At 39.2% G+C, this 13,654-nt stretch overlaps 1 protein-coding gene across 1 annotated transcript; it reads left to right on the top strand.

Annotated features, from left to right (window-relative positions):
- Positions 1-1,180: 1,180 nt before the first annotated feature.
- Positions 1,181-3,731, top strand: LOC119693087. The gene is made up of 4 exons (XM_038115452.2): positions 1,181-1,518; positions 1,919-2,065; positions 2,977-3,135; positions 3,545-3,731. The coding sequence occupies exons 1-4, from the start codon at positions 1,429-1,431 to the stop codon at positions 3,698-3,700; spliced, it is 552 nt and encodes a 183-aa protein (XP_037971380.2). The 5' UTR covers positions 1,181-1,428; the 3' UTR covers positions 3,701-3,731.
- Positions 3,732-13,654: the final 9,923 nt, after the last annotated feature.

Raw genomic sequence — 13,654 nt, 5'->3', positions numbered from 1 at the left:
TTTATATGAAGCTATTCACATTATCCCGGGTCCGGCATTTTTGCCGAGCCCGGCATTTCTACCGAACGTTTTGTCACTACGAATTGCCGGTAGAACGACCGGGCCCGGAGTAATGTGAACGAGTTTGTGCCGGTATCTGTCCCCCGCTCGCCCCGCTCGTGCTCCCCTCGCCCCGCCCGCGTTCCACTCATCGGCTCATTCTTCTAAGGACTTCAACTGAGGACTGTCTGAATTTCTTCCGGGATCCGATGTAATGTGAACACTCTGTCCGGTGTCCGGTTTTCGGCAGATCTGCCGGTCCGGCGTAGTGGGAACGCTGCCTTACAGTTCCCCAAAATTGATAATGCACATAGAAATCTTCGTCATTGTTCGGCAACGGTCGTATTCCCGAGCGTTAGAAAACTATTATGTATTTAGAGTGGTTAAGTGCATTTTCTTCATGAAATTTTAGTAGAATTATGTAATTGGTGCTAAAAGAGATAATTGATTTATCAGTAACGAAATTTGATTCGATAATTCATAATATTCCATAATATTAAAATTTACTTCGAAAATGTTACAGTAGGTACTTTTCAAGTGTCTTACTGAAGCTGATGTAAAGATGGATGAAAGAATTAAGGTTTGAATAACACCAGGTTTATATTATAAGGAGAAATGGATTTCAAACACAGGTTTATATAAAAAAATTGAAATCTCAGTTCAAAAGTATTTACAGCGCTGATCATTCACAATAATATTACAATTACAAACTTGGTCTTTTGGGTGTGGCTTTATTGGCAAAGTGAAGTCTATCAATGTGACGCATATTTTATTCTTAAATGTGCCTCATAATATGGCATCGTCAAAAATAATTAAAGTTGAAATTAAATTCACATTTGAAAAAAATAACAAAAACGATGTGTAATTGCAGCTCTTTATGATTCCACAAAAGTAATATTGATCTTGACCTTGAGACCCTTGACTGATCGGTGACAGCCACCGACCGCCCAAATTGTTTTCGATTATGTATCACATGATATTGACTACTATTACTTTCGAACAAGGATCAAAATGCAAGTGCTTTGTTTAAGGCACTGATTCGGGTGTTTCCGGGAATACGACAGTTTGCGAAGATTTGCATGCGCATTATTAATATGGGAGAACTGTACATGTGTCTTTATTAGTCACCATTATTTACAAAACAGTAGAACTCTTTGTTACCTACATTCATTAAAAATATAATGTAAATTTAGCGTGAATTACTGATTATTTTGATCAAAACATCTTTGATACAATTAGAGCAGGTACAATTTTGTGCAATCATTTCAATTTATAAACGCAATATAGATAATGATTACTTTGTATCTACAGTAGGTACCTACCGACATACAGTGGGAATTGAATTTAAATTATTTCATTAGTTTATTTAAATTCAACCATAGTCATGAAATGTTGCTACTAATATTATTAATTTTATATTTTGATTTTTATGGAGTTTCTTCTGTAACTCCTGATGTGAAAACTGCTTTGGATAAATATGTGAGTTGGGTACCTACCTATTTGTAAAATTAATAATATGGCTATGGCAATGCTGTGACAATGCCACTTCCACCCCGTCGATGTCTTCAGTCCACTACGCCACACTGGCCTCTCAAGACACGTCACTTGATGCAGTCAGAAGTTCCTTGCAGACAATCTTTACAGCCAGCTATCGAAGTCTATAGGTATGCATAGCAGTACGTCCATGCTACGACATCGCTCCATGATAGGAACCAATATTATTTTTGCCAAGTGGAGGCGGAGACGTACCGCAGCAGGGAAATAGCTGTGGGTGAATTGGATTAGTCTTTTCTATAGTGTTTAAAAACCGATAAGTCAGGTCGATGGATCCTCGATCGATGGATCTAGAAGTAGGTAGAGCTTCTTTGTGTAATTTCAGGGGCCCTTCAAAGTGAAGGTCACGGAAGTTTCTCTTTGTAAAGGACCTAAACTGCAAAACGGCACAGAGAATACACTATCCTTCGATACAGACATGGAAAACATAACGTATCAAATTAACATGAAGACGAAAACAAAAGTGGATAAGGTAACTATGTCTCTTGTTTTGCTTTAAATATTTATAATTCGTAAATATCGATCTAGCAAACAGTGTAAAAAAAAAGTTGTTGATAATGGCGCGTTCCTATAAGGGTGCTTTTCCACCAGAGATGTGCTATGCTACGATGCTATGGATGGGTTTGATATCCACCAATCATAATTATTGGTGCACATAGCTTAGCACTGGTGGAAACGGATTCAACTAAGATATGTTTTTTGTATGGAATGATGCGTGCTATGGATGTGTGCTATGGATGCGTGCTATGGATATGTGCTATGGACCATCGCGAGTGGTGTAGCTATGTATGTGCAGAGCAGACCTACAGTATGCCCGCGTTTTTCACTGAAAGTAGACATGCGGCGCATCTTCGTAGCGCATCTTCCTCGCACAGCTACCTAGCGTAGTATTGGTGGAAACGGTCACATATTTTCGTAGCGTAGATATCACATCTTCGCAGCATAGCTGCATAGCACATCTCTGGTGGAAAAGCACCCTTATGATACGATAATTATGACAGTTCAATCCTTAACCAGTGCTAATGCGCTAAACGGGTTCGTTATCGACGTAACTAGTTAAATTTCACTATAATTATCGCGATTCACCATAAATACGGCGTTGTGATTGGTGGAACGCGATTTAAGCGAGTTTATCGACGTCGATAACCATCTCGTGTAGCGGCCGCTGGCTACTTGAATTTTTTTATTAGTTTTGCCCCTTAATGGGTTAAAGTTGAGTGGAACACAATGTGGAAACAACGCTGAAAATTGAAATAACAGGTGAAACTTGCTGAAATCTCAGAAAACTATGTGAATGCACTGCTTGCACTGTAGGTTCGAGAGTTCTGGAAGCAAACTCTCCGCAGTTGAAGCTAAACTAATCGATCCTTTCCATTGTTTCAGGTTAAAATTACGGTATGGAAGTCAAAGTTAGACTCACCCTTACAAAAGAGACCCGATGTGTATTACAGAATCAATAATCCGTGTCAGCATTTTTTCGTTGCTCCTGTTTTAAGAACTTACTATAGAGTTAAAGATGAGAAGAAATGCGAAATTGAGAAGGTTAGTTCATACAATGGTTTATACATTATATAATAAGTACCTAAGAATAGTCAGTGAAACACTGACATAGTAGGTAGGTATTAATAACTTTAGTATTTATCACTCCACAGACTTTATGTCCGTGCCTTTTTGAGAGATCAAAGGCGTAGTGGTTAGTGACCCTGACTACTGAGCCGATGGCCCCGGGTTCGATTCCCGGCTGGGGCAGATATTTCTTCACAGATATTTGTTCTCGGGTCTTGGATGTGCCCGTAAAATGGCAATAGGCCCGCCCCCTGTTACATTGGGACTAACATAACACTCTGGCGAAAAGTGGGTGCAGCAATGCACCTCTGCCTACCCCGCAAGGGAGTACATTAGTACAAGGCGTGAGTGCGTGTGTGTGTGTAACCGCGCGTGTTGTTTTCAGGGCATGCACATATTCTCAATGAACATCCAGAGTCTGGTGTATCAGTTTGCTGGAGTGAAGTTCTTTTACGGCAAGTACGGGGTGCAGTACCTGATGACCGGCCCCCACACCAACCTGATTTGCACACACGCAGTCATGGACATTTATGGAGCATAATCTCCCACTACTGGTTTGAAGATAAATTAGCTGTAAACCTTATTATGACTACTTATGACTTATGCGGTCGAGCCACTAAAGCTAGAGAACTATTGAACAGATGCTTGAGGATGTCTTACAAATACCGTGTTAAACACCAGTAAACCTGGTTTAATCATATTGTGGTACTATAATTATATTATTATACAGATGACGTTTATTTTATCATGCGAGCCAACCACATTTGCTCTACCTATTCGTATGGCCGTTTTGGAATGAGTCCTCTCTAATATCCAGGATTCCGATAACGTAGCAATCGTAGCTAGATCATATGTATTATTATCACAAGCATAAAGTTAACGTTAGTTTGTTACTTCTATGATCAAAAGGAACATCTTTAAGTATTATAATTATTAGTTATGATGATTTTGATCAAATGGCTACCCATGACTTATTACCCATGGCTACATTAGACCCATCGATCCTGCCATCATGTAATTTTACTGGTTTGCCTTCTCCAAATTAAATTCAGTGACTATACAAGCGATGTTGCAATCCTTGCTTGTAACAATGGTTTGGCTCCGGTAAGCTCCGTAAAAGAACTGAATTCCTAGTAGGTCGTTGCACAGCTTTTTCACATTTAACTTTGCCATCACTTCAGACTGAAATAATATTGTCACATTTTTTTATATTAATATTACCTATATGTCCCGATATCTACTTACCACGCGAGATTCAAATTTATAGAATTTATGAAGTACAGTCAGCTGCTTTAGTAGTTATACACTTTTGAACCTTGTCAAACTCACTAACTGTCTATTCATTCATTCAAACATTGACGTTTTGTTTAGTAGGTATGTTGACAAGGTACAAAAGTGTATAGCTACTAAAGCAGCTGACTTGACTGTACAGAAGTAGTTCAGAATGACGATGTAAAGTGTAACCTACCTTTAGCATCTCACATTTTTGATTCATTTTCAATTGCATTTTGATTATTGGGCCCAATAAAAAATGATTACATGGGTGATCGATCCATTTCACTATATCTGGATTCGTGGTTACGTTTTTAATAGCCCAGATTGACATTTTTATCTGAAAAATAAGTATAACCGTTGTACTTAGGTACCTACGTATGGCTAAAGTTGTTAAGTCCAGCAGTGAACGATTGTAAGATCATGATGAATCTTCGAACTTACTTTAGATAATTCAGTTTTCTTCGTGGTTATAATACTTAAACCTACATCAGTAAAATCACTATTAGCGTTTATAGACATTTCAGTGCAGTTCTTTCTTTTAGGGCCTTTGCAAAAATACATGCCAATCACTTTTGGTACCACATTTCCCTGAAAAACAGGAAAAAAAACTATTAAATAAGTATATGTCCTGAACAGTTCGTGCTAAATATGTGAAATCTCTATATTGTGTGTACTAACCAATTAAGTATCTATATTTATTATGTAAGTAAAAAAGTTACGACACTAGTCTATACTAAGGCTGAAAAGGTTTTCGGGAGATACTTACGAATTTATCTGGAGTCATGGCAGGCGGCCTCAAGTCGGCACAACAGAAATACCTCAGTAATCCACCAAAAAATAATGCAAGTATCGACCATGTCATAGACATACTGAAACCCCATCTGATATTCTAAACGAAGAAGTGGTCTAAATAATGCAACATTATTTTAAATGTGAGGAATCACTTTGCAAAGTTTTCATGATTTTCCTAACTTGAAATAAGGGACAATGATGAGTAGCTACTGTACACTGACGAACACATTGGTTACTGAAAAATCTCGTTATCATGTACCAAAATCCCTAATAAGTTATTAGCTGGGTTTTTCAATGAGATCCGTTTTACGATAGTGTTTTACTAAATGTATAAAGTATGTACCTATACTTAATGATAGTTTAATGAGATATACTTATAGGTAGGTAATGACATAAATGATAAATACAATATTTATGAAAATATAATCGATGGATTACTTACATTCTACTGCCGATGATGATGTAGGTTCTGAAAAATTGTTACTGACGGCCTATCGAGTTAAAGGCGTTGTGCTATGGAAAGAGCTAGGTCCTAATTAAATCCTTAATTTGAAATCCTATATTTATTTAATTTTTCTATATGCGAATACAGATTTAAATCTTAACTGTAGCTAATTAATTTTACCAACACAGCGTACAGAATTCCATGAAAAAGGCAGCTGAAATAAAGCATTTTCTTGGTGCCGTCGTCATCCCGTTGCGTGGGCCGGGTGGATGACAAGCGTCAACTCACTCCATTAGCTTTGTCTTTATAAACCGCTTTCTCTCCGGCTACGAGTACATTGTCGCGCGGCCATTATTCAATGTCACAAGACTCATAAGTGACTGGTGCGTGATGATGTTTTAAATTTTGCGTGTGCTTAAATTCACATTAGAACTTCTTTACGTTGGTGTATAATGTGTTTCTGATCTTCAGTGAAAATAGAGAGGTATTAATTGCCTACGCTAGCTAGGATTTATTTATTATTAACTAGTACTGCATAGTTGATAATTATGACAATATTAAAAGGGACCAAAAAAAAAGTTTATAAGTAAAAAACGTAAAAACTATTCAGTTGATTTAAATTAAAAAATCTCTAAGTAATCATAATATGATACATTTACTCTGGTTTTCTGATCTTCTGGGTTAAGTCCTACCTAATGTCAATTTACCAAATCGCAGCGCTGCATGTCCCGGAGAGCCGGCAGATACACTGTACCTAGGTAAATTATATCCTTGCCGGATTCTACCACAGGAAACCAGGCAAAATCGTCGTGAAAGTGAACATACATAACTTATACCTAATTGGAATGCAATAAATAATAAAAAGCTTACAACTTTAAAGCATTTATTTTGATAATTAGGTAGATGAGGTAGGTACAGGCAGACAGGTAGGTACATATTTTTTATTCCACACAAACATGGATAGCGCCCAGCTCGATTTCTTTCACACAATTATGTTTGGAAGGATGTACTGTGGTCAAATACGTAGGTATTTTTATTTATAAAATACGATGCGGCTAAGGTTGCAGAAAAGGTTGTAGGAGGCTCCAGTCATAAGTATATGAACCTCAAAAGCGCCATAGAAGAACTGTTCCCCGAGAAATTCACGTATAAATCCAGTCATGTTTAGTGGAAAGGTGTAATCTCCCTGTAAGAATACACATTTATTTATAACATAAATGCAGAAATACGTAACTAACATAAACATTGCAAAAATAGCTATCGGTATATAGTAAAAGTGGTATACTTAGCTGAAAGGAGGAGACTCAGAAGGCCATTCTCAACAACTTTTAAAAATTTGTGAAAGTGAGTGCTGCACGCAGCACCTCTATATCATGCACAATATTTTGTAGAGGATCAAAACGCCAAAAGCCATGGGATCCACGGGAGATATCTTGGGCTGTGAAAGTCTGTTCACGTTTGTTCACGTCTGGTTGTTGGCTACTTATAACTCTTATGTATGTGAAATCTTTATGTCTTGCTTTATAGAGATTAGCGGCTCGGTATCAATAATAAAAAACTCACCTTCAATAGCTCACATTGATCACTAATTTTGTAATACTTCTTGAAGAATGGCCCAAGAAAGAAATGCTGGCATACTTTGTTACTTCTCCAAACAATATCCGGCATGTTTTTGTCTTTTTGTTTCAGGGTGGTTTTCATCTAAAGGTTGTGATAATTAGTTTATTATTAAAGTAATTTATTATATAATAATATACTACTATTTGACACAATTTGACAGAGTTAATTTTATAATTAAATTCTTGGGCACACTGTGTAAAATTATGGAACGCGATCATTAACTCTCTAAAAGTATATATTTTATAAGTCTATCGCACACTATGCCGGCCCATTACGTAAGTGCGTGATCTTACCATTTCCACCTTTGTGGTAGAGTATACTTGAGTGTGGATGGAGACATCCTGGTACCCAGTCTCTTGTCCAAAGATCTCCATATGTGTCACGTTGAGCCTCTTCGGTCCACTACACAATTTTATCCACGATATATTTACTCTAAATGGCCCCTGAAATATTAAATAAATAAATAATAATAAATATGTGGGGACATCTCACACACGGCCATCTGACCCCAAGCTAGGCAGAGCCTGTGATATGGGTATCGGACAGCAGATATATCTACATAAATACACAGATAGATACATACTAAATATAAATATCAACATCCAAGACCCGAGTACAAATATCTGTCTTAAACAGATATCTGCAAAATAAGTCATTGGTGATGTATATTGGAAAAGTGGTATACAGTAAGCCGAAAGCCGAAGCCGGAGATGACTTGGGTACCTCTCTTGCAAAAACGTGTAGGTACTTATATAATGGTGAAAAATTAGAAGTCTTCGGTGCACGAAAGTTTTAGTGACGTACCGTATCAATGTGTATCCGGCACACTCTGCAGGTACTTAGCGACTGACGCAAATCTGGCTGGCCAACCTTTTCGTCACGGTGACAAAAGCTAATTGTGTTGTGACACGATGGAAGAAGAAGAAGACAAGAGATAAAGTGGTTTACTCACATAGACGGCTGGGAGTGCCCTACCACCTACGGCCCATATCACTGGAAAAAATACAATTATAGTAAAGCCAATGATTTCAATGTGTTTAAACAGCCCTAAATGAGACATTTTTAGGTTGATAGAGACAGAATTAGTATATTGTTTACTTGGCATGACTGATACTACGTTTGATATTAACGATCTGATGATATAAAAATTACGTTTAACAAATGCGTTTTAAATTGATTTTGGTAACTCATGTTTTTGGGGATACAAAGGGAAAAAACATAAACAATTTGGTACATATTTATGATACATACTTACATGCATAACAAGACTATAATTTACCTAGTTTGTTCTCAAGTAAAAAGTTATTTTTAATTGAATGGTATGTCAACGTGTAATTAGCACTTATCGATAACTCAGCCAATCACAGTGCTGTATACATTATATTATATTTAAGCACTTTTCATAATATAGGTAGATATACTTAATTATAAATTGAGATGTAGTAATAGCCCAAAACCGCAAAGATGAGTTCCCAGCAATCAGCACTGCAAAAGTTACTCAGCAAAAATGACTCAGGCACTTTTACATAGAAAATCCAGATAACAGTTGATTATCAATCAACAGTAACATCAATCACGAAGGAAGGCCCTTAATGAATTGCCGGCCCAATCCTTATCTTAGTTAATGACATGATGTTGCAGCAAAAACTTAATAGATGACTTGAAAAATAAAGCTCATCTTTAACTTACTTTTATTAATCTAATCTAACACGTATTGTATTATCTTGTACTTTTTTTTTCATTAAGTCTTTCAGTATATTAAGGGTCAGCAATAGGCAATCGAGGGTTGGCATTGTCATAGAATTATGTAGTAAATGATGCTCTACAGCCTTGAAAAAAATCACACAGGTAGCCGAAGAGTCTAGCTAGGTGCTGAATCATTCGAATTTAAGTAAATGCTTATGGATAACTGTAAATTAATTACGAAAAACCAGTAAATCACACTCCCGTATTGTAACAACTGTGTCGTAATTATCAAGAATTTTCATATGATTCTTATCAAATTATAAAGATAAATGCTTGGACTAGGCGCTAAATACCTTGTTTTTTAATAAACACACACCTATTTTGTGTAAATTAATCCCAAACTTGAGCAATTTTTTTCCCTCAAATCTTCATACAAATATCTATGGCGGCTTTCTGTGTTATAAAATCATAAACACAAGCGACGTTTGACTCAGTCGGCCGGTGGCCTCCAAAGAAGGGTCACGTCGGTTTAGGCAGCACTGACAGCTCGCGATCTTATTGTGTACAGACACAAAATCACTGCACATTGGTTGTCATTGCACTTTTTCAACTTTTATGACACCAACATAATTTGATTTGAAATTGAGGAAGCATAATTCTTATACTATATTCAATAAATTAAATGATAATGTTTTTTATTAGTTAAGTCCATGGTACTTCTTGATTAAATTATAATTATTAATGCCTAACTAAAACTCACTAATATAAAATTAAAATTAAACTAAAAAGAAGATGCTGGCCAGATCGCTGCCACTGTCGGGTAGGGTACCCAAGACGCTGGCCGCGTTACCCCGCTATATAGCGATGCTTAGCCTTTGTGATAGGTAAGTGCCAGCCCTAGGGTCCCTTGAGACTTCTATTAGTCTGCTGCTGATGTCTTTAAAAAGCTGACGTGCCTCCCCACGGCCCTGGGATGAGGAGCAGGAATATAGTGAATGGATCTAAGTGATGACAATACGTAGGAAGATTAGGTTAGGATTCAAAAACACAGTCTCATAGTGCTGGTTGAGGCATGGTCTCGTGAGGATCTGATGAGGGCAGTAACACGGAGGTGACTGAATTTTATTACAAAGATTTAATAGCTAAAAGCATCGAGTTTGGGCGCGGTGGTAGCTCAGTCGGGTAAGCGCCCGCTTCTCACGCAAGAGATGCGGGTTCGAATCACGGCGCTGACATGTACCAATGAGTTCTTTTAACTTAAGTACAATGTATACCATCGCTCTAACGGTGAAGGAAAACATCGTGAGGAAACCTGCATATCTAGATTTAGCACATCTAGATATGTGAACCCACCAACCCGCAGTGGACCAGCGTGGTGGGAAATGGTTCAAGCTTAGGAAGGCAGTTTAGACCTTGGGGATATGCACAAAGGTTCCACTCGAGAGAGCCAGGTGCAGGTACTTACACCCCCACAGAGAATAGAATAGAATCGAGTTTGGGCTATTAAGTATGTTTTTAAAAGAGAGAGAGAAAGATATTTTTAGGTTTCCTCTGGATTAGTTAGGTTTACTGGGTTTACTAAATTCATTCGTAACGTAAAATTGTCAATGACGGAATATCTTCTATAGACAGTAGCCACTAATAAAAACAACGATATATGGCGTGATTTGCAAAAGTACCTATCTAGTCAACCTGCCACGGGGTGACTTCGGTGGGTAACTCAGAATAATACTAATTATATGTTATTGCATCAATAATAAAAAAGTCAAGAAAATATTCAAAGTTTCCATCCTCGCTTTTCACGCACACAAATCACAAACTCATGCCTTGTTCTAGGAGCAGGGTCTACCCTGGTGCATTTCCATGACCACTTTTCATTAGCGTCCCACCGGTTTCGATGCTCAGCGGAATAGCACCATTAACCATTATTATTCTGAGATATCATCACTTCTTATTCTGAGTTACCCAACATAAAATCACGCCATCTATTGAAATCATTTTTTAAATTAGGATTTGTCTATGGTGTGGTCCCCAAATTTAAGGGTAAAAGCCAAATAATCATATTTTAACCTTTTTTTATACCTATTATATTAAAAGACCTATTCAACGATACCCTACCTACACCATCAAAATAACCGGAAAAAATATCAGCCCCAATTTACTTGAATGGGAGAGGGAGTACCCCAATTTTTTTTGGGTACTCCTCATATCTATGCGAAATATCAGCTTGATATCTTTACCCGTTTCTGAGAAAAAGGGCAGTGACAGACAGTCAGTCAGACAGACGGACAACAAAGAGATCTTATAACGGTTGCTTTTTTCCTTTTGAGGTACGAAACTCTAAAAATATGAAAAAATATTATTCTGCCACCAAAAAATATACTTACAAACATACATACATACAATCAAAAAACATTACTCTCCTCTTTCGGCAGTCGGGTTAAAACAAGTGAGACTGATTCTGAACTTTTGTTCTACGAGTTTTAAAAATTAACCAAAAAAAACCTTTATCATAGAAACTTTGTTGACACGTGACTTTTTACCATGGAAAACGAATTTTTTTTTTCGCGTTTTTGCAAAACTCGTAGAACTAAAGTTGTTCAGAATGACCCCTTGAGTCATCCCCTTTCGGCTTTGTATACCCTTAGTATAACTTATTATCTACACTTTAATACCTGTAGTTACCTTTCTACAAGTAAATACCACATTTGTTTAGAAATCTAATCGGGTTCCGAGTATGGAGAAAAGTGGCACCCCTATTAATTTCTACTCTTTCCTGGTGCTTACCAGTGTAATTAAAAATTAAACTTACCCTCAAATCACTACTTGAAAATAATTGTCAATAAAGTTGGCGAGTAAAAGTTTATCGACCCACTGTGCAAACTTACATGTGTGGGTGTCACTGCGTGTGCTGTGTGAAGAGCATTGAAAACCCAAAATTGGCGCGGCACGTCACCCTGTACGGGCCCTGTTGTCAGGAATAGAATACTCAGCTCTTACTGTTAACACCATTATTTTGTACCCTCCTACATATAATTATGTGGAAATAAGTTCTATTTGCATATACATACATACATACAAAGAATTTATATCTATCCAGCATCGAAATATACTATCTAGTAGGGTAGTAGAAACTAAACTATGCTGTAGAATCACGACGGTTCATAATGACATCGTCCTGTTGAAGTCCGAGATCACCGAAATTCGAGGCAAATTGGAAGCCTCGGAAGTCGCCAGCGCGGCGATGCAACGTGAGTTGTTATCGCTGCGCAATGCTGCTGACTCTGCGACCCACGCGACACCGCCTTCGCCGGCGCGTCAACTGCAAGCGCAGCAAGATCAACTACACGCAACTGACACCGATGTGCGGCGGATAAATGACCCGCCGCCTGCGACCTACGCCGAGCGGACACGTGACGCCACGTGCCCGCTGCGTGCCGCCGCCCCCGCGCCGCCGCGCCCCGCTGCTGCTGCACCCTTCACCACCAGGAGCCAGCAGGAGGCCGCGCCCGCGCCCCCCCGCCCCTATCCCCGCCCTCGCCGCCGCCGTCGAGCCGCGCCGCAAGCTGCACCCCAGGTGACGCTAGCGGCTGCCGGAGCTCCGGCGGCGCCCCCCCGCGCCCCGCGCCACGCGGTCGTCGACAAGGATGGCTTCATCTTGGTGGAGAAGAGGAGCCCCCGTCGACGCAACCGCAACAAGCGCGGCACCGCCCCGGCCGCCTGCTCGCTGAAGGCCGCCACGCCCACGGTCGACATCTACGTCTCCCGCATCCACGCGAATATGGCGCATGACAACATCATGCGCTATATCAAGGAGAGGAGTGTCGGCCGCACCGAACAGCCAGTCCAGGTGCTGGCGATTGAAAGACTGCAGTCCGCCAAGCTGACGGACTTCAAGTCCTTCCGTCTTCGGGTTCCCGCCGACCAGCAGAAGGTTCTACTGAACAAGGACTTCTGGCCTGCGGGAATCGTTTTCCGTCGCTACAGGGAGGCGAAAAAGACTATTAAATCCCCTGCTATTAATAGTGCTAGAGTTTAAGTTAGTTAAATTTTTATAATTATGTTATTTTATTTATTATTTTGGTATGATTTAAAATGTATATGTTTAGTTTATAATATGGGCCACTGATGCCTGAAATAAAGGTTTATTATTATATTATTATTATGTTGTGCCGTTACCATCTCGGGACCATGGGGTCCCGGACATTTGGAAGGCGTGCATGGGGCCGAAGCCAACACGTAGAGGCCCGTTTGACAACATTAATCTATATGAAATGTGACACCAACCGACGATTTTCCCTATGTAAACTATAGAAGTAAACCCAAGGAAAACCCCCGGTTAGTGTAGGACTATTGTAGGATATGGAGAATTAATACATGGTTATGGAGTGGGGTGCTAAATGGACTGGGTAACTGGGACTATGGAAGGACTATGGCCCCTGCCTGAACTATATGTTTCACATACGTATAAAAAGGCAGGGGGTGACTCGCACACACATTAAATGGGCCCCCCAAAACAGTCGCTAGCACATTACAGTGACGTAGCAACAAGGGGGCAACATGGCATGAGGTGCTGAGGGTGGAGAGGTATACCAAGGCTCTCAGAGCAATCGCGGATGCCGGTCAAGACCCCTACAAGCACTTACTGGATATACTTCCTTCCTCCGAGCATTTCTG

The sequence above is a fragment of the Plutella xylostella genome, chromosome 8 (genome assembly GCF_932276165.1).
Source record: "Plutella xylostella chromosome 8, ilPluXylo3.1, whole genome shotgun sequence".
In the NCBI taxonomy this organism is placed as follows: Eukaryota; Metazoa; Arthropoda; class Insecta; order Lepidoptera; family Plutellidae; genus Plutella; species Plutella xylostella.
Note: the sequence above shows the minus strand (reverse complement) of the source record. Positions and strands in the feature narration are given on the sequence as shown.